The sequence below is a fragment of the Scomber japonicus genome, chromosome 8 (genome assembly GCF_027409825.1).
Source record: "Scomber japonicus isolate fScoJap1 chromosome 8, fScoJap1.pri, whole genome shotgun sequence".
In the NCBI taxonomy this organism is placed as follows: Eukaryota; Metazoa; Chordata; class Actinopteri; order Scombriformes; family Scombridae; genus Scomber; species Scomber japonicus.
This window is the reverse complement of record NC_070585.1, coordinates 9,902,747-9,925,120: the sequence shown is the minus strand read 5'-3', so window position 1 is coordinate 9,925,120 and position 22,374 is coordinate 9,902,747. Positions and strand designations below refer to the sequence as shown.

The following is a 22,374-nucleotide window of genomic DNA, read 5'->3' as shown; positions in this document are numbered from 1 at the left end:
AAAAAAAACTTTAGAAAAAAGTGTTGAGTTTCATGGATATGGAGAAAACCAAGTTACAGTGACATAAGTACCCTCACTGCTGCAGTTGTAGTTTTTTCATAGTAACTGCAGTTTTATCTGTGCTCACAAAGTAAGTAAGGAGTTTTCTTTGAATATGAAAAGTTAACTACAGCAACATGTCATTTTTACAGAAAGGCTGATGACAGAAATACCAAATGAGAGATTGCACTGAGTCACAGAAGCTTGTGGAACAGAGGCTAGCCTGGAAGTGACTTCACAACTTTAACTCTCTATTCAGTAGGAGGGGGTTCGGAAAGGGTTCATTAGACATCATCTAACAACACCTTCATTTGTAACATACTGAGACCTTAACCAAAGTCTAATAAAGTCAGAAACCTTTTTAGCTTCATGATACCACACATTTTGTCTCCAGAGACACAAACATTCCCTAATACAATACATGTATGAGTTGCCTAATTCACATACTTAAACTCCTTTCTTAGACATCCCTGCTACTTGCCCAAGCCACCAACCTAACCTTCTGACAAGCATAAACACAAGCTGTTTTCATTTACTGTCCAATATTTATTTTCTTCTGGCTATACTCAACAGCACATTCCACCTTGATTTTTTTTTATTTCTCTACTGTTTTACAGCAATGAGAACAACATCTGGTGAGTTTGCTGTAACAGTTGATTATATCTAATGTTAATTTACATGGAGGATGGTACACAGGCATGTTTGCCATGTCTCTCAGTCACAGGATACAGCATATGACATAACGTTCTTCACTAATTAGTCCACTATCATGTCTTGCTATGTAGTAAAGCCCATTGTATAGATTGCTGCCATTCACACACACCTCTTTACTGTCTCCGCCCTGCTATCATCATCAGAGTATGTGTGTGTAAGTGATCCTGTCTATGTGAGGTTAATTGAAGGCAGGAGCTCTGACTGGCTGAGACATAATCTGTCTGCATGAACAGGGTGTGTGTGTGAGTGTGAGTGTGTGTGTGTGTGTGTGTGTAGTGGGGTTGTTTGAGGGGAGGGATGTCTTTAATAAGACCACAGTAGTTATTTAAACAAAAATATAAAAAGAAACTCACACAGCAACTCTTCTTTATCCCCCCACCTGCTCCCTCTCTACCTCAACTACCCCTCAATACAGATTAGCTGTGAGTGTGTGTGTGTGTGTGTGTGTGTGTGTTTGTGTGTGTGTGTGTGTGTGTGTGTGTGTGTGTGGGAGGAGGTGGGTCTGTTCCTGGGGATTTGGGGTGTACAATAGAAACAAAAAAAAGCAAGAGTGATGCCATAAGGCTTGCTTTTCTCTCATATCAGCTCTTATCAGGGCAGTCATTTTTGACAGGAGAAAAGCCTTTATCTGGGAGAAACTGTGTCCGTCTGGTCCTGTGTGCACACAGACACACACACACATGCATACACACACACACACACACACACACACACACACACACACAAAGAGCCATGCTCAGGACATAGTGGGCCAGGGCTCACACACACAGAGCAGGTAATCGGCTCACTAGTAGAGTTGTGGGGTTAGAGAAAGGAAGGAAAGCGCTCTCACCAAGTGTATCCCCTCTTTGACTGGATTAGAGCCCACCAGTATTCAGTCCAGGTGCTCCGGAGGATGGAGGGGTGAGGGGTCCGCATAGGGTTAATTTTTCCTACCTCCTGTGAGACCACATCCTGCTGTTTGCTGTCTGACACATCACATGAACGGGGCCTTTGGCAAATACTGGAAAATTAGCAGTGAATAATGCTGGCTTGCCTGTAAAGACACTGATATATACATAGATCCACACACGCACATACATAATGCACACTCATTATCCCCAATCAACAAGATGTATGCTCTTTGGGTTCTTCGGGTCTGGTGGGGTTAATTTGCAAACCATTTATTATTTTATTATCATGTCATGTCTTTATTCACATGATGCACGCTATGCCATATGCATAATATTATAACACCATAATTGCTGACACTTCAAGTGCAAGATTATTTCTTCTTTAAATGAAGTGATAGTGTGTTTCCATTGTTGTGGATGACAAGGGAGGAGACATAAGAGTTAATTAACTATGATTAGGAAGAGCTACAGTCACTGAACAAGCCAGGGTTCTAGCTCAATACTCTGCTCAGTAATTGCTTCCTTTCCTTTCCTTCACACTCCTTCCCTTTTTCACTGGCTGCTCCCTCATATTTCTCTCCTCTGTCCATCCATGCATGGGAAATGTTCCTTTTGAAGGGGAGAGCTAGAGAGCCCTCTGCTGGTCGATTGTTGTAATTCAACACAACGCAAGTGAACATATGGACCAGTTGCCAACTATTTATCTAAGTTGAGGATAATGTGTCATTAATAGTTTTCTGGACAGCTTAATGTCTTAAAGAATTGAAAGAGCACAGACTAAATGTAAATTGTCAACTGTCTATGTTATAGATTTGAAGATAAAACTGTTTCTTCTACAATCCAAGAAGACTAACAGATTGTGTTTAAAGGTTTATCAATTACACAGTGGTTTATGATAAAACTATCACAAGGGAAATTATTTTATTTGTTTCAATAGTAAACATTTGATTGGCCACAGCAGCACTTTTCAGGATAAAGTTGTCTTGTGGGCCGACAAAAGGTTCAAAAGGTTCAATGTTTTTGCATGTCGATGTATTTTTGCCGCAGTGATCTGCATTGGCACCCTTGCTGGCAACATTGAGATGAATAAAGGGGCTGCAACTTTTCAGTCAAGGTTTTTTCAGTGCTTACACATCAACTAAAACTCGCTGCTGCTTTTTTAGTGACTAAACTGACACCAAAACTCCTTTTATTGCTTATTCAGTATTTTAGCTGACACCTCGACTTCTTTCTGTGCTTAAACCTTTACCAGAACTTCAACTTTTTTCAGTTCTTTAACTTCAGTTCCCTTCAGAGTTTGCAGGTCAACTTTCATCCCAACTTCTTTCAGTACTTCAGCTGACACGTAAGGTCAGTGCTACAACCTTAACTGTGACTCCCATACCAATAAAAGGATTAAGCTCTTTCAACTGCAATATCTCAGCTGAAGCAAACCTCATACGCAATTTAACCGAGAATGTAGCCTTTTCTTTTTGTTGCATTTGATTTCCTTTTTGTATTTGATAATACTAATATTATTGTTGTATGTTTAGGCAGAAGCTCAGGTAGCAACATAAAGGATAAGTTCACCAAGTGCAAAAACACAAATAGTGTGTCTTTCTATGTCCTGGTTACTAAGAATAATTTAGATCTTACTGTCATCAGATCAATGAAGCATGTGTATTAGAAACAGTTTCTGGAAAGTTTTTGTAAATGTAATTTTCAAATGCATCACAAACAAAACTCAATTTAATTCCATTGTATTAGGGTGGCAGAAAATCCCACCTTCCTGCTGTGTATGGTGTGGGTTTTTTAAAATCCTTTTTTTGCTGTGCTTTTTAAATGATCAGATTCATCTCCCAGTCAGCTCTGCTGATTCTGTCAATTACACACCTCAAAAAAACATCTTTTTCTGACTTTGTCTCTTCTTCTCTTTCTTCCTAACCTCTTGTATTTGTTTCTTTTTGTCTACTGTATCTTATTTTCTTCAAGTTTCTTCAGATAAGGAGTGGTGTGTTTACCTGTAGTTTAAATACTTAAAGTCAAACTGTGATTTTGATTTCTCTGCTTCTGAGGTCCCCAAGTTCAAATTTAATGTCGGAAATGATGGTCTATAAATTATTATTTTAACAAACTTTATTGATCATAAATGGTTCATTGAGATAAAAGTTTATGTCAAAACCATAACAGGTAGCAATTAAGTTGTTTCAGACAAATATGTCACATATATCTGTGATGTTTATCAGAAATAAACATCACATCATTACAAAGTCAAATACCAAACAACCACAATGTACTTCTGACATCACAGCACAGCTAAACTTATCTGACCTATAACTTTTGATAGATCGCTATGGTGCTCCATTACATTATAAGCCTCTGAAGTAAACTAGACTACAAGTCTGATCTGAGATCATAACTGCATGTGCACCTATGCATATATATACAGTATATGTTGATAATTAACACTGGTGTATTCATATAGACAGTTTTATCACAGTGTGTGTGTGTGTGTGTGTGTGTGTGTGTGTCTGTGTGTGTGTGTGTGTGTGCGTGTGTGTGTGCGTGTGTGTGTGCGTGTGTGTGTGCGTGTGTGTGTGCGTGCGAGTGTTCGTGTGTGTGTGCATGCGTGCGTGTGTGAGTTTCATATGATTGAGTTCTTTGAAGCAAACATGCCTCTCCTCCTGCTCCTCAGTGGAGCAGATGAAAGCTGATATGTGTGATTGAGAGTCTGCCTGCTGCCCATTCAGACCAATGAAAATAGAGGATGATCTAATATTGTAGCAGTTATGATACAATCACAAGTCTGTGTTTCCCTTTTGGATAACACCAAGCCAAAGACAGAATGTTTATGTGTGTGCTCCTATGAATATTTTATCTAATAACTTTGAAGAAATAAGAGAGGAGGTTGTTGTCAATGGATTATCTATAATAGTGGCAGGCATGAATTCTGCTTGGTATGACACCATAACGACACATTAGGTACTTTACCACATGATTTTGCACTTGAATTTGAATGGTTTGGCCTCAGTCTAACACTGAAGCGTCTGTAAACACGTAAGAAGGAAAGATAAATGTGACAGTGCGAGACAGAACAAATAAAGCATGGGAGATTGAATGAGGGAGTGAAATGTGATTGGGGTGAAGGAGGCAGGTGGCCAGCCTGCTGTAGGCTATACCAACCAAACCCACAAACAGCTGTTCATTTCTCAAAGCCCCCTTGTGCCCCCCTACACGCATCAATTCTCTCTCTCTCTCCCCTCCTATATCCAGCCCTCTCCTACTCCACCCCCCTCTCTATCAAAACCTACCATTTCTGTCCCCAGTCCATCCGGCCACACAGACACCCCTCCCTCCCCTCTCACTCCGCTCCAGCCAGCAAGCTTCTTTGATCGTGTGCCAAACTCAGGACAGGGGACACAGCTGGTTCACCAATGCATTTCTCACCTTCCATGCTATGGACCCATCATTTGCAGAATTAATAAAAATGGCAATTGGTAGAATTATAGAAGAATGCAATTGAGTGTATCAACACAGTCTTGTGTAGAAAAAAATGTGGCACATCACATATTGCTCCTTACTGTCAATAGCATATGCATAGTACACCACGTTAATCCCATAAGATTATATATTGTAGTACAATTATTCCCTAGTAAACACTGATTTTTTAAAAACAGAAATCAAACAGAGCAACTAAAATTGTAAAAGTGATACACCAAACTAGTTTCTCTGTCTGCATGCTACTTAATATCCAAAAGGTGGTGCTATAATGTTGGTCGTATCTTTCCAGACAGTTTTTATGTACATCCAAGAAGTGTGGTGCTCCCAGTCCCAGTGCGGCACATAAAAAGGTCAGTTCTCTCTTCTCCTACAGGCCAGATGGCCAGCTCACTTGCTGGCGTGCAGCGCTCGGCCCACCAGCATGAAGACCAACCCAGAAACAAGCTCCAGAGGCACGCCAGCTGCCGCCACCATGAATGACAGGCCATAGAGCACTGAAACGTGTGCACTGGGACATGCCTCCCCTCTCTCCTGGAGGATGTAGCTCCTCACGTCCACCAGCTCCATCCACAGTACATAGAGCAGCAGGACGAGCAGGAAAAAGCAGGCTGTGGAGTGATATAAGGAGAGTCAGATAGAGCCTATCATTGTTGTGACTTACTCCATAGGAATGCAGCTCCTACTCATTTCTACCGTTACCACAGTATCAATGTTTACACCTGCTGTTGGTATAGCAACAGTGCTGCAGGGTGACATCTGCTGCTCTGTGTGGTGGGTATGTGTTTGTCTGTTTGTATGTGACAGGTATGAACAGCTGAAAGCAGCTGACTCCAACATGAGTGTGTACGTTCACTTATTCCCCAGACAACATATTTCACACTGCAGACACTATGACTATAAACTCTACACATGCATATAGTAAAGTTTATATTTTACCAGCAGCTATGCAGAAGGCCCCGCCCAGCTTGTACAGCTTGTGGCTGATGAAGGGGACACCACAGACCAAGAGGAAACCTCCAGTCAGAGCCGAGACCAGCCCGAGGATTATCAGCACAGTCCAGAAGCCCCGAAACACTGCAATAAATACAAGCAGGCCACCGTGAGAGCAGAAGACCAGTCTATGTTTCTAGAGAGAGTGTTTGCATCAAGGTCGCAACGATCATTGAGGACACTGGTGTTATGTATTAACTTAGTATTTTCTCTAGGAATCTGGAGAGGTTAGCAATCGAGTAATGTTCTACAATTAAAGAATACTTCAACATTTTCACTAATAAACATGCTATATATTTGTTAATCCATACAAAAGCCAAGTTGGAAATATTTAAAATATAAGAGAATGCCCCACCTTTAGACAGAGTCAGGCAAACTGGTTACAGTCTTTGTGTTAAGCTAAGCTAACTAGCTGCTGCCTCATATTTAGCATACACATGAGAGTGGTGTCCATATTTTTAGACTCACTGGGACTTTGACCCAAGAACTCACCATTTTCTAAAATTCTTCTCACCATCTTTGCAGTTCATTTATTCCTTTTACCAGTAATGTATAGGCTCAATCAATGGGTGCAATGACCCCCTAGACCCTTCACATACTTTGGAGTCTAAGCTTATTTTACTGTTACACTCACTGCAAATACCCAAATGAAAATTGTGCATGTATGTGTGTGAGGAAGTGATTGTAAAATAACATACATGTTTGTTTGTAGGTGTGTGTAGACACAGATACAGACAAGTGAAGAAATTAAAGAAGAAATCAACATTGAGTGATTGTGTGCTTGAAGGAGCTTCAATGCTCGTATTCTCAAACTCTGTGTTTGACTATACACTCCAAAATTTCCCATAGGTGTTCATTTTCATATCATATCATCCAGTGAACCTTCACGTCCTGTATGGAAACATCTGCTTTGATTATATTCCTTGACTAATTTACAGTTTTCCTTTAGTTCGTCATCTGCCTGTGTGACTGAGAGTAGCCTATTACCTGCCGTAGCATCATAACTTGGATGAGGCACTTGTCCAAGTGCAACTGGCAGAGGAAAGAGGTAACCATGGATACACACCTTGGATTCTGGTTGGTTTGCTACAAGGAGAAAGAAAAAGAAAAAGGAAAGTTTAAAAGGTGTTTTATGGCTTAGAGAGAGTCTCGACCCCAAAATGTGGTTTTAAGAAGACTGTTTGTGTACAGAAAAACATAAGAAACACCACAAGATTGAAAAATGTCACATCCTATATTGAAATTCATTATTGCTCTCCTCCTGTATAGTTTCTGTGAAGTTTCCAAATTATAGGCATTTATCATTCCGGCCCTTGGTAGCATGTCACACAGACCACACAGCTGAGCACGAGACATACAACCAAACCGAATAAGCCCCAACGAAAGAATGTTGTTGCCTTAAGAAAAAGTCTGGCATAAGCCCACATACTAAAGAGAGTGGCCAGGACTGCGTGCGCTGTGGGGTCCACCTGGAACACACAACGCCAGAAAAAGCCCTCATGGTGGAGGCTGATAGATGAAGGAGCAACAGTGACCGCCTTCACAAACAGGATCTGAAGAAGAAAAAGAGACAGACAAACATCAGTAGACATAGCCTATAAAGAGATGGACACTCAATGATCAGAGGATGAATGAACATTAATTTATGTCAGCTTTGTCAACACATGGCTGTGTCAGTAGCTCTGGGTGGCTCTGTACTTCAGTGGTGCCACAGCATCAAATGTGGTTCTGATTATGGCCTGCTGGTCTATGAGGTTTTGAAGGGAAACTTATGAAACACGCATGAATGATACCCTCCACTTGCTTGTCAAAAATATGATTGATGGTGCAGAATAACACACAGCAACTTTAATCATCCTCTTTTATTGGAAATGAAAGACTCTGTTGTGCTGCGATGTTAGGGAGGGGTATACTGGGGGATTCGGTTTTATAAATATATCCCTTACTTTGCATCAAGTGAACTTTCTCATAAATGTGGCATGGAAGAATATGGTGGAAAATTAAAGGGGCAGTTGGTCAATTGTCATGAGGAGAACTGCTGATCCTGTGAAAACACAATTTTTAGCAGTATGCCAGCAGCATGGCTGTAAGGATTGCAATGTCGGTCTGTCGGTCGACTGTCTAGACTGCAATATCTCAACAACTACTGGATGGATTAGCATCAAACTTGATCCCTGGAGGATGAATTTTGGTATTACTTAACTTTTCATATAATAATCAGGTCAAAACCTGTCCAATAATTTGGTTTAATCTAATAACATTCCCATCAGCCTCAGTTGTACTTTTGTATTTAGTGCTAATTAGCCAATGTTAACATGCAACTCACAAAGGTTAGTCTTGTTAACAGAAAATCTGCATTATAAGCTGAGGCTGTGAAACTCTGAAAAACGTTTGCATTTATTAGACCCAGCGTAATGAAAAGATGTTATTGGCCACATTGGGGGATGTGTAGGATCCAGTGTTTCTTGACCCTTACTGAAAGTCACAAAACTCAACTTTATGGAGTTGCACAACTAAATATCTTTAGTACAGCTTTAAATCTCCTACATGCTATGTTGGTATTGGGTCACCACTGTCCACAGACCACACTGGTCTTTTTGTGGTAGTGGTCATATGTGATGTTTCTGTGATTAAAATAAACACTGCTTGGACTTTTATTGTGTCGTACATTGCTCACCTATCAGTTCTAGCTGCCTGTAATATGGTTGGCATTTATGTATTTTGTAAGTTTGCTTGTATGTGCACACAATCATGAGCTTCTCTATGACTATAAACATTAATCACGCACACACATGTATCTGTCCTACCTCAGTTCCATTGGCATCTTTATTCCCTGTCGGTGTTGTTTGTGTCGACCATGTATATGGTCCACAGTTGTCACTGGCCACCAGCCAGTAGTCTGTCCCAAAGGCCAGAAAGAAACACAGGGTCCCTAATACCCCAAATATACCACCGGCCAAAGCTGCAGCTCCCACCTTCATAACTCCAGCCCGCTGTGCTATTCTCTTTAACCTTCAAACTTCAGATCAGTGAGTACTCAGTTCCTTGTTAGTGTGCACTCTGCAGCCCACTGCCCAACTCCAGTCCTAAAGAAAACAGTCTGACTATCACAGACACTCCCTGGCATGCTGGGAGCTGCGGGGGAAAAAAGCTACAGTAACCCAGTAGGTTAGGCACGGGGGACAGGGGTTATTTTAGGAAGCAGTAAGCCTGTCCTTGTCAAATTACCGTGAGTGTGCTCTGCCACAAGGTTTGGTTTGTGTGTGTACTTATGATGTGGAGTATAAGCATTTATGACTGCAAGGTATTTCTAACGTAGGTGTTACTGTTGGAGTGCCACTTTGAAAATGAATTAGACAGAAGACGCAAATGACCCCCAAACCTCCACCATGTGTCTGAAGAGCAGTTCAGGAGTTGAAAAGAGGACAGCTTTATTGTGTCTTGCAAACACTCAATATGATGAAACCAGAACATGGATTATTTAATTAGTTTTATCATTTTATTTTGAGGGAAAAACCTTGTATCAACCCAGTCTTGCACCCCACAACTCTATGGCTAAATTAATTTGAGGTACTTAACTTTTGAATCGACTGAATACACAGAATTCAGTCATCTCTTTCTGTCTTTGTTATTATCTTGATTGTTGCTTCTCATTCTCCAAAACAAAGCTGAGCTGTTTCTTCTGGGCTCTTGCCATACGTGCCTGGTGTTGTGGGCAGACCTGGTCTCCTATGGCAGTTGAGGCTTGTGGATCTACTGACCCACTTTGAGCTGCGGAGTCCTGGAGGACGGGCCTCGGGCTTATGGAGCACACTAACAAGACAGGAGAGGCTATAGTGAGCTCAGGAGCCACAGATAGTTTAAAGGTCAAAGGTTGAGAGAGAGAGAGAGAGAGACAGGGAGAGAGAGAGGGAGAGACGGGGGACACCTGATGAGGAAAGTAACTGTAAACCAGTTGACAAAACGTTAAGATCACTGAAGTGCTAGCCAGTCAGAATGCAGGTTTGCAGCACCATAGGTAGAGAGGGTAGCCGCTGCTTAACAGTAAAAATGTAACTCAGATAAAACGGTAAAAACATGATATAATATCGTTAAATCAGAACTACAATAGTGTGCACTTTGCTGTGTGTGTGATTAAGAGGCAGGGTCACTGAAACTTGCCAATGCTGAAGTTGATTTGACATTCATGGCAAGCCAACCCAGACAAGACCTCTAGATCCCTGGAATGAAGAGCCCAGAGCCAAGAACTGACAACATTACCCCTCTCAGTAGGGTAAAAGTAGGGTAAACATCATGGACTGCACAAGGCCAGCACCATGCTTACACTCAACTTCCAGCACAAACTCTGACTTTACTCCTTTCTGACTTGATTTGGAAAAGACACTTCATTCTTCTTCAAACACATTCCCTATGCCTGTGCAAAGACTGAGTCGTAACCACTGGTTTAAGTGAACAGTCTAAGTATTCATATTATTAATATAGTGTATTATTGTGCCTTGGTTACAGTGATTTTGTTATTGCTGATACAGTGAATAGTCAACTATTGTAAAGTTGTACTGAAATGTAAAGGGACAAGGGTTTTGGAAGAAATATGGAAACAGGTGTTAATATTGTTACCAATCTTATTTTGGATCCAATATTGAGAATTGAGAATGCATTACATTAGGGTGCACCCAGTCAGACAGAAATTGAAAAAATCAGTAATTCAAAATCAAAGAAGGTAAGAAAAAGGAATGAAAGTTATCTTTGTGACATTTTAACTAAACATTGAACCTATTGACCATATATTTTATTTGGTTTAAAGCTGCAGTGTGGGACCTTTGTCTCCCCCTTCTGGAATTGTGAGTGATTACAAAAACACTGTCGACATTGTGGCACCTGCATACATGTGATCCCCCCAACTCCCCAGTCCTGTCCCAAGAGGCAAGAGCAGAGGGGCAAGAAACATGATGGAGTCATCAGATTAGGTAATTATCTATTTATAGCCTATTTTCTATTGCCACAGAAAGTTCTCTGAGCTACAGAGAGATTTATCTGGCATTAATAGACTTAATCAGCATTGTTTGAACTCATTTGGACAGGGTTTGAATGTAACACATGCTCATATATATGTAAAGGTTCTGCACTTCAGGTTTAATTTTCATAAATAGAAGGTACCAGTTCATAGTTCCATGTCTTGTGCGGTCATTGAATACCACAAATACTAACTCAAATCATTAATTTACTAAATTACCTCCACCACCAGTACTTTTAGTAGCCATGTGCTACATAATACTTCCCTATATTGTTATGAGGGCTCTGATGAGAATTAAAAGAAAAGAAAGAGAGACAAAAGTTTACATTGACATTTCATTGAACTCCATGTAATCCATTTGCCAAAACTGCATTTTTCCTTTAATATGTAATTTTCATATACTGTGTATTGAATTGTTCATCATTTTACCTGTGTGAGACCTGCTGAGTCCTGTTCTCACTCTGTGTGGTCCATGGAACTCCCCACCCTCCCCCTGTGACAAAGGAGATACACAGTAAAATATGAAACGTGTGTTTAACAAGTTATTTCAAGTAATTGCTCAAGTAAGTAATTAATGAACTTTTTTTTTTGCTTTACTCAAAATAGTGATACTGTTCTGAAATATTCCCCCTCCAACCCACCTTCACACAGTAAAATTGATGGTGGAGTATTGATGTTCAGGGATCTTCTAAATTAAAATATAATATGAATAATATTTACTTATTAAATATTGAATACAGCTTGAGCAATGTACTACAAGCATTGCTGGTGAATTTCACGTTGACATTTTCCTTTCAACCTTCAAGTACTTCAAATGGAATGATCCCACCTCATTTGTTGAAATTTCACTAGCTATGAGAAAAATATTAAACTGAAAAAATATGTTAAATGAATGTCTATCTGTGTGCTTACAGGTCCAATACCTGTGGCCAGTGTGTGATTGTATTATATGTGTGTCTTTCTCCCAGACTCTGGTGTCTGTAAAGGGGCCTCCTGGGTCTCTCCATGGTGGCGTCCTGGTGAAGAGTGTGTCTACTGTAAGCCGGTGTCTGCTGGAGTGACAATATAGGCATAAAAATGGGCAGATGATTACACTCATTATGAGCTTTATATCAACACAAAAGCTTTAAATTTACCTTGTTGTTGAAGTTGTGAAGGTTTCTGGAGAGGATACGTCTGATACTGTCCATCTCCTCTGGCAGGAGAGGACGGCTGTGGGAGCGGGGGTCTACTCTAAAAGTGTGGGGTGAATATTCACATTTATTTAGCCAAATCCCAGCCAATAGATTAATATATATACATATACCAAACACTAACCAAACACAAGCATAGATTACATAGAAAGATGATTTCTCACAGTGCTGGTGCCTCCTCATCTCCTCTCTGCTCCCTTCTCTCAAGCTCCTGGTAGACTCTGAGGATGCTGGAGCGTGCCTGGTGATCTTCACGGATCAGGAAACGCCGTAGGTACTTCTTATTGAACTGCTCAAACCTCACAGAAAACAAACATACAGGCACATGAGATTCACTGAAGGCACCAGCTCACATCAGTCCTGAATGTGGACATCATGAGGAACTTTTGCATGTGGTATTTGCTGCCATCTACTGGTCAGCTCAGGGTCTATGTTTTTAGAATCATGTTTAACAAGGGAAGGTGAAGCACGTTTACAGTAAGTAAAACACAAGAAACAAACTTGTCTTTCCAGTAGTGCTGTCCCCAGTAGCCAACAACATCCTCAATCCCTGCCAGAAGATGATCTATAAGCTGAGAAGAGACAATAAAATCAGTGCGTATATAACTATTAGTAAAGATATCAATATGTAATTCATATATCATAAAATGCATACATTTTGTAATAGTATGGTCCCGAAAAATGTTCAAACAAGCTAGAGCTATGCTACAAAATTAAATCTTGTTATGTTGTAATAATGTATAAAAATACAATTTAAAAATTAATAATTTGTTAAAAGTTAACAAAGTGTTATAAATAAAAGATACATAATAATCCTCTAGACTAGAGGTATGTTTCACTGCAATAAATGACACAACAGACACATGAAGTATTTTGGTGTCTATGTTCATCACCCAATGGAAAAGTACACTAATTACACACACTGGTTATTTCTCACCCTGCTGTGGATTTCCTCACTGACAGTAGGCAGAGCTCTCTTCTTCCTCTTCACATCCAGCAGCTCGACTAGAGGCTTTATGGTCATCCCCTAGAAAGCAAACAAAACCCAACTCAATAAATACAGTATTACCAAAAGTACTCCATTAAACCAAACAAAGGCATCGCAAACAAGAAAAACTCTTCTTCTACCTGCACAAACACAGTGAAGAGGATGACTACAATGGTTGTTGTGATGAACAGTCTTTTTTTAGGGAAGTCATCAATCAGGAAGACCAGGGAGAAACAGATTGCCCCTCTCAGGCCACCGTAGGCAATGATGAACTGGTCTCGAAAAGTCACAACATTTCTCCGCAGCTTGTTCACCACAGCAGTCAGCAATAGAACACCTTGAAAGAAGGTGAAATGTGGTGAGACATTTAATATGTCATCATTAAAGGACAGGTTCAAGTTTTTTCAAGTCTGTCTACTGAAGTGCCAATATGTGCATGGAAATAGGTCTTTGTCGCTGTAAGAACATGAGAGAGGTAAGAGATGAGGAGCAAAATCCACAGACCTCATTCTGAGTAAATATGCCTTCCAAAGTTCAGTTAAAGCTAAAATGAAGCTTCTGCAGTCTGAGTTACCTAAATCAAGTCAGTAGATTCCAAAGTTACAGTTTCGTATAAAAATTTCCTCTTTTTGTTTCCTGAATGTACCTTACCAAGCCGCAGCAGAGGGATACAGTCTAGTAATCACATGTAGTTTTGTTCGTGCATGAAACCAACTTTCTATTCACCTTTTACAGAGTGTGTTTATTTACTCTTTTTCAATCAATGGTGATGGTGCAATGAGGTTCTTCATACATTTTCTCACAGCCCCTCTTCTACAAAGTCTTGAAAACGCTGTATTTGTTTCCATTGCCTTAGTAACTACTCAGTCTTTCAGGATCTCTTAATAGAAGTCTCTGGAACATAGTTTCCCATCGCTTGTTTCTTTCAGAACACACCAGATAAGCTCAGATGCAAACCATATTCCATGTACTAGACACAGAGTTGGAGGACAACAAGAACTGCTTGAGATCAGCTCTGTGAGGTCACAAACACACACAAAAATTGAAAAGACAGACTGCAAAAATATCCCAACTTGTAAATCTACAAAAGAAGATACCTCAAGTTTACTCTGAACAAGTCTTGAGCACCAAAAGGCAGGTAAGAAACTTACAAAATGTATCCTTCCGCCACAGCACAAAAAGGTATTTCATTCCACAGAAACAAAAAGAGGGAATTTTGCACTTTTTATGGCGTGGTTGCATTCTGGGAGAATATCTTCAAGGCCAATATTGACGTGTCAGTATTGTGTGAAGACAGACCTAAAAGTAACAAAAACCTATAAACTATCTAGTCACTTAAAGTGGGATTGGATGTAACGTTTTGAACTGAAACTGCATTGGTTTTGGTGTAATGACGTTGTGGTGTAGGTGAGTTCGTTTAAAGATCTTTGAAGCTACAGTACCTGTGGCCCTCCAGATGAGGCAGAGCAGCAGTGTAGAGCAGACAAAGGGCCAGCTCCACATATGGACATCCTGTATGGTGGACACACCCAGGAAGATGAAAATTAAGGTTTCACTCACGCTGCTCCACATCTTCAGGAAGTACTGGATACTGGTGTTGCTGCGCTCAGACACGTTAGCCTCCACATACTGCTTCATGGTCACAGCACAGGTCACAATGCTGCAGGGAAAAATAACAATTGTAATAAGATTTTACTGAGGAAAACATATAGAATGGAGTATATAATACTATTCAGAAGTACTCACGCCATGATACCAGAGAGGTGAAGCATTTCTGAGGTCAGGTAGGACAAGTAGGAATAGAGGAAGACAAAGAGTGGGGCGATGACCTGTGCTCTGGACGTGAACCGTGAGGTGAGGGCTGCCACCAGGCCAAAGAAGAGGCCAACAAACAGGCCACCGAGGCCCACCACCAGCACCCTGCACCCACCCAGCAACACATCTAGCCCTGTCACTGAAGGCAAGCGGAGGAAGGATTCAAACAGCTTGTAGAGCACCTAAGAGGAAGAAGAGTGTTTTATGTAGACTATTAAATATTCATTATTTCATCATAAGTCCGTAGGTCAACCTCTACCCTCACCACAGTGACAGCATCGTTGAGCAGCGACTCTCCAAACACCAAGATATGCAGCTGCTCATTCACATGCATCTCCTGGAAGACAGAGAGCACGGCCACAGGGTCGACAGCAGCGATCAGAGAGCCGAACAGCAGGCAGTGCAGCAGAGAGACGTCTCCCAGAGAGCTCTGGGCCAGCAGACACACACCATACAGAGACAGGCCAATGCCCAGCACGTTCCACAAGGTTCCCAGCACTGCATACCTGGAGAGAGAATCAGTAGTTTTACAGCAAACAGGATGGATACTGATGTGCAAATCACTCAAGATTGATGAAATGTCACCAGTATAACCCTTTAGTAAAGTGAAAGCATGAAAGTAGTAGTTTGACAAAAAAAATCCACTTACTACTGTTTTTGTAGTAAGTATATATAGTATATATGTATATATGCCAATATTGTTTATTTCAAAAGTTTAGCTGCTGGACACAAGATGTCTTCTACTTCACTGTGGAGTTCATTTTCAGTGTTTGTACACTGGGGGCTTCAAGTTTCCACATCACACTTGTGTAAGTTGTATACTGGCCCTTGAATCACATTTGTACGTACAAGAAAAAACTTCACACTTTCAGCAGATGAACATGAAAACAAACTGCACAGTGAAGCTCTAAAAAACCCCAAAGGAATAAGAAGAAAAACACATTTTTGAGTGGAGGAGGACTCTAAAATTATCATTTGTAGACAAAAAGTTGTCAAAACTGGGATACTTTGTCCTACAAAAGAAAAATAAAACATTTAGTATATTTAACTCACAAACATAACACACAAACTCTCTCTCTCTCTCTCTCTCTCTCTCTCTCTCTCTCTCTCTCTCCCTCTCTCTCTCTCTCTCTCTCTCCCTCTCTTTCTCTCTCTCTGTTTCCCTCTCTTTCTCTCTCTCTCTCTCTCTCTCTCTCTCTCTCTCACACACACACACACACACACACACACAGACACACACACACACACACACACACACACACACACACACACACACACACACATTTAAAATCAAATCATGATTGTGCACCAACCAGAGGATGGTACCCAGGTTTTCAAAGAACAACTTCCCTGGCAGGAAGTATCCTGCATCCAGCACGATGGGTGGGAGGAGAAAAAGGAAGAAAGCATCAGCGCTTAGAGTCGGGGGAGCAGAGTGACGGACGCCATAGATCACCCCTCCCACCAGGAGGCCCACCATGATGAGAAGACAGCTCTCTGGGACGACCGCTGGGACACGACCAGACCAGTGGAAACCTGGTGGATATAAACACAGAGAGAGAACAGAAAGGACAACAGTTGTCAACAGTTTTTTGACTGTCACAATCACTGTGACTGAATGCTCAAAAATGAAGGTAAACCAACAACTCATATACATCATATATATATATATATATATATATATATATAACAGTTGGGTAGTAATGGGATGCTTTTGTGTGTTTATTTATACTAAATATTAAGAGGAATTCAAAATATTTTCCTGATTACATGACTTATGAATGGGAATACCTTTAAAAGTAAAAAAGGCCATAAATAAAGGCTTGTTTTTGTACAGGGTTGTTTATGTGAAATAAAAATCATAATCATTGGCTAATAACTTGGAATATGTTACCAATACACAGGTTGATCAACTTTTATTTATATTTCCAATCATGAATACATCCCATACTTTATTTTTCCCAGTGAAACCACTAACAATATCGAACCACCACTAATCAAAAGTTTGCTTTCCATGTACGAGCAGCTGAGGCTCACCCAGCTTGGCCAGCGAGGCCAGCATGATCCACAGCACGATCTCAAAGGGGGCCTGCACATGGTGGTAGTCCACACTGAAAACCCTCAGAGCCATGGGCAGATCCACAGACAGGCTGCCATCGCTGCTGTTGAAGCCCAGCGAGGGGGGCAAGTTGTGGGGCTGAGGGCGCTCAGCGAGGGGGGTCAGGCCCAAACATCCCAACATGCAGGCAGAGATTAACAGAGAGGGAGTCCACAGAGCAGCCATACTGCAGCCATGCTGGGACAACAGGAGAGAGAGACAGAGAGAGAATAGGACAGGGTGTTATGGAGATAGGGGGAGGGCGAGAGGCACACACACACACACTTATACACAGACACACATGCACACACACACACACACACACACACACAAAACAACCTGACCACAACTCATGCAGCCCCTAATGTGCACAGGAATCCCTGAGCTAGCAAGATTCGTAGTGGAATCTAGCATTTGATGGTAAGGTTTCCTTCTGTACAGATAGTTTAAACGAATAATTATTTTCATTATGGATTAACCTGTTGATTATTTTCTCGATTAATCGATTGTTTGTATGATCTATAAAACATCAGAAAAGAGTAAAAAAAGTCTATCACAATATCCTGTAGCAAAGGTGGCTTCATTTAATGATTTGTTTTGTCAAATAATCAATCCAAAACCTAAATATATTCAATTCATTGTCATGTAAGACCGAGAACACATTAGAGAACCTGGGACCATCAAATCTTTGACTTTTTTTTTTCTTCAAAGATGACATAAACAATTAAGTGATTATCAAAATAGTTGCTAATTAGTTTTGTTTCAATTGACTAATCAATTCCCAAAATTATAGAAATATCTTCTCCTGTGGCAACAAGAGGATTTATTTTAATCTGCAGGCAAGACTAATTGTCCTTATCCAAAATCTGTTTTGTTCTTTAATTATTATTAATTTTGAATGAAACAATAACCAGCCATATTGCAACTGGACATGTTTGCTGGAATACCACAATTCACAAACCCCCTGGATTTAATCTGAACTATAAATCAGAGAGTTAATGTTTTAGACATAGAAACATAAAGATATTATGAATAAGATTATCATAACAGAATACTTGAGCTTGATAATGAATAAATACAGTTACATGGATTAGTTTCTTCCCATAAAATGAAGAATAGAAAAGAATGTTGATTGATTTTTTTTTTCAGTGTTCAATAAATAACTCAATTCATTGTAAGTAAGACCTGGACCACACAACCTCACACAAACACATTCTGTTTACATTTACTCACCATGTAGACTATAGTGCCTATATTCACAGTGAAAACGTTAATACAAAGCTAATAGACTGTACTACAGTACTGACTATATATTACCATTGTGGTGCTTTTCATGGTATTCTAACAGTTTTTTCTACTAATGTTGTTCTCCTAATTAGACCTTATGTCAGGACTGTGTGGGTGTGTACAGTCTGCTTGATGATCCCACTCTCAAAGTATATGTTGCACTTTTTTTCTTCCACTTGAGCAGACGTCTTATCAGCCAGAATAACTGAAAACAGCTCAGAGTAGGCAGGACCAGGCCTTTAATTAGAATGATAAAGTTAAGTACAGAGAAGTCAGGGAGATGTCAGTCAAACAGAGTCTGTACCTGCTTACACAATCCTGAGGTTTAATCAGGCATAGAGGGATAAGATATATGAGGCTTTGGATACACATGCAATACATGTAAATTGGGTGAGCTCATTGTTGATTTGACTCTGCAGAGATTTGTTGACCATAAGAAATATATAGAAAATTTCCAGCCATATCTTTTAAAACAGACTCCATAATTCGTGTTCATTATTTATTTAGTTTACACCAGTACAAAGCTTATTATTATTATTATTATTTTCGGTAGTAGTAGTAGTAGTAGTAACATTCTTATAATCTTTCTTGTTCTCCTGGCCTTTGCAGAGTATGCAGCACATCAGTTTTACAGTTCCTCTTTGGGTGAAAGATTTCGCACCTCTTCTGTCTCCCTTGTCTGCAGCCCCATTTGGCTCACAATCAGCATGGCTGGATTAACCTGAGGCCACAGAGCACAACTCTGCCTCCAAGTCAACAGCATGATTATATTTGTACTATTACGCTGATATATATAGTGCTCTAGCGCTGGAATACTACCCTATCAAACCTGATTTTGACAAGGCCCCTCAACAACACAAGGGCACAAAAGAATGGGATAATGTAGGATCTATAATGTACTTCACTGGTGCTACTTCCCAAACAAATTTTCAAATGATCAAATGACCAAAAAGAAACTGGACTTTGGATAAACCTGGTGGTTTTCTACAATCTATTTTTATATACTTTTCACACACACACACACACACACACACACACACACACACACACACACACACACACACACACACACACACACAAAACTATGGATGTACATTGTTTTAAGGTAAGGTAGAATAAACTATTTTGCTTTGTTTAAAGTTTGGTTTTCTGAATCACAAGCACACACATTTCCTTTTTCTCATTGTGTGTATGTGTTGTTTACAATGATCTATAGTTTAGTTATAGTCTAAATGTATTTATTCATACTTCTTATAGAAAAATCGTTGTGCCCTGATGGTGTACCACTAGAATCTAAAATAAGATCAGCAATGATTATTTTCATTTAACTTTATTTAGACTGGAAGGATTGATCTACAGTAGGTTTTTACAAGGTTTCTTCACTATACAGGATAAACTCACACAGTATGAATATGTTAAATACCTTTCACAAACACACTTCTGAAGTAAAATGACTTCTAATGAATAACAGGTAAATTCAGGGTGATGTAGTACTAAAACCTAACAGCAGATGTCATATGAGAGCAGGTAAAGTTGAGGCATCATTCCATTCAGTAAGTAAACAAGGACACTGACTAAAGACAGATAAATAAAAATACTAGCAAATACAGTTGTTTCCACCTCTCAGTTTCCATATTTAATACTTTTCTGGGTTTTTGCCCTCATTCTTCACTGCAGATGAGTACTTTCAGCCTCTGAAATTCGCAGCACAGGGGAGCTAAAGTTGGATGAGCAGGGAGGTATGTTCTGGGTGCTCAGATAGCTAATATTCCTGTCACTGTCTTCTCCAGACCCTTCCTCCAGACAGGCCTCTAATGAGTCTGGACCCCGTGGTTCGCTGCTTGGCTGTGGGGGCAGCACCAGACCACGCAAGAGGCTGTTCCCTATGTTAGAGCTGCATCTAGCCAAGTTTTCAGTCAGATGCTGCAGGTACACCTCCTCCAGCTGTTTGTCCAGCAGTCCGTTCAGCACCGAGTTAGACATGGGCTCCAACCCTGAGCCCGGCAGATCCAGGCTGACATTCACACTGGCCCCCATAACCAGATAACCTTGGTCTGGTATTGATAAAAGAGGCTCACCTTGCATCTCCTGTTGGGCTCCACAAAACTCAGAGGCATTAGGCAGAGTGTGCGACCTACGCTGGGTCATGGCAGCTCTGAGTGGGTTGTGGGGGAAGAGACCTGAGTCAGCCACCTGCAGGTCTGGATACTGATCCAAGAGGCTACAACTGTCTAAGCAGAGTGCAAAGTCAGAGTCTAGGGCAAGCACAGTTGAACAGCCAGGGATTGAGAGGCCTGTAGCACCCTGAGGCAGCACTCTCAATCCATGGGCATGGGTAGAGTCTAGCTCTTCCTGGTGTGGACCTGAGTACAAAAGATAAACTGGTTATTAAGATGTTTTTAGTTAGAGAAAGCTAGACCATGTTGAGCTTAAGTCCGGAATGCTAGATTTCACACTACATCTGAGCAAAGCAGTGATAATAAGACCATTTACCTGCTTCGGTTGATTCTGTCCGACGTGTGTCTGTAGAGTTTGAGAGAGCACTGTTTAACGGATCTGTATGGTGAGCGTGTGCCTGAGTTTTGTGCAGCTCAGAAGCAGAGGCAAACTTTCTTTCCTCCCTGTAACGCAGGATTCTCAGAAAACCTTCAGCCAACATGGCACAGGATGACTCTCGTCTTCTTTTCTCAGGACTTTTAGCCCGTGTTGCTTCTTATTGTCAGTCTAGAGCGCTAATGGCAGAGTGTGACTGTGTGTGCAACTGTGTAGATGTGCTGGCCTGTTTCACTTCTGCAACTGAGAACTGGCCCCTCCACCCCTACCACATACTTCCTTATTAATCTATAACTGAAAATCACAGTTCAGAATAAAATGAGAACTGTGCATTTGCATTCGTACACAAGCTGAGAAAGGTTAATATGGTAGGCTGACAGGAGTAGTCGTCAACTACTAAATACAGTAATATATAATAATAAATAAGTGGTGATAAGCAACAATATAAAAATACTCCATTACATGTAAAAGTCCTGCATTCGAAATACTGCATAATTCGAAGTAGAGAAGTATTGTTAGAAAAATGTAGGGCTTAGTTATCAACTCATACTGTTTGAGGTATTTTTATATATTGTTGTGTGTTTTTTCCAACTTAGTGGATGGGCCCTTCCAAAGGGTCACAAGATCAATCTGAGGGTTTGAGAGATGATGAATGGAGTAGTGAAAGAACAAATAACTTTTGCTACACAAACATTTCAGTAATCTTGTGTTTTCTGGGGAATATTGGATAGTTTTTATTTTGGTCCTCAAGCAGTTCTCCAAATGGAGCCACCTGACAAATTTAGAGGGACAATCTCTCTTTAGTGAAAGTGCTCACATCTGCTAACATCAAGCTGACAAAGAGCCCCAAGCAGACAATGCTTTTTGTTGAGGTCACAAGGCAAAAATCACTGGAAATCACTGGGAAAATATTAAGTGTGTTGTATTTTATGAGTTTATCATATGTGTTGAAACTAAAAACAGAAAAGTACTTGCTGACTATAACCTGAAAAATAAATGTAGTAAATTAAAAATTACAGTATTTCACTACATCAGTGGAACAATATTAAGTAGCATTAAAACAGAAATATTCAAGAAAAAATAATACTGAAAGTACTGTATTGAATTATGGAATGTATACTGGTTGAATAACAGTTATCGAGAACAGGTGTGGAAAGTAGGAGTGATTGCTTCTTGAAAACATGTCCTGCTTCCTCTTTCAGTGTTTATATTCTAATAATAATTAAATCACAGATGACATAATACCTCAGTTTCTATAAGTATTGTTCAATTAAAAGACAATTATATTCTGTAAACTCAAAATCCTTTAT

General features: G+C 40.3%; 3 protein-coding genes across 3 annotated transcripts; all 3 read right to left on the bottom strand.

The window, feature by feature from the left end:
- Positions 1-5,358: 5,358 nt before the first annotated feature.
- On the bottom strand, positions 5,359-9,099 carry LOC128362548 (transmembrane protein 182-like). Its single transcript, XM_053323329.1, has 5 exons — positions 8,924-9,099; positions 7,546-7,669; positions 7,104-7,202; positions 6,063-6,200; positions 5,359-5,734 (listed from the first exon to the last, which is right to left on the bottom strand). Exons 1-5 carry the CDS (start codon positions 9,095-9,097, stop codon positions 5,514-5,516), a joined length of 756 nt encoding a protein of 251 aa, XP_053179304.1. The 5' UTR covers positions 9,098-9,099; the 3' UTR covers positions 5,359-5,513.
- Positions 9,100-9,747: 648 nt separating this feature from the next.
- On the bottom strand, positions 9,748-17,410 carry LOC128362688 (sodium/hydrogen exchanger 2-like). Its single transcript, XM_053323535.1, has 13 exons — positions 17,164-17,410; positions 16,440-16,662; positions 15,392-15,632; positions 15,058-15,308; positions 14,754-14,971; positions 13,452-13,648; positions 13,261-13,350; positions 12,825-12,895; positions 12,488-12,622; positions 12,267-12,363; positions 12,054-12,182; positions 11,560-11,623; positions 9,748-9,929 (listed from the first exon to the last, which is right to left on the bottom strand). The coding sequence occupies exons 1-13, from the start codon at positions 17,408-17,410 to the stop codon at positions 9,748-9,750; spliced, it is 2,145 nt and encodes a 714-aa protein (XP_053179510.1).
- Positions 17,411-20,139: 2,729 nt separating this feature from the next.
- Positions 20,140-21,226, bottom strand: si:dkey-237j10.2 (uncharacterized protein LOC568721 homolog). The gene is made up of 2 exons (XM_053323327.1): positions 21,005-21,226; positions 20,140-20,874 (listed from the first exon to the last, which is right to left on the bottom strand). The coding sequence occupies exons 1-2, from the start codon at positions 21,168-21,170 to the stop codon at positions 20,180-20,182; spliced, it is 861 nt and encodes a 286-aa protein (XP_053179302.1). The 5' UTR covers positions 21,171-21,226; the 3' UTR covers positions 20,140-20,179.
- Positions 21,227-22,374: the final 1,148 nt, after the last annotated feature.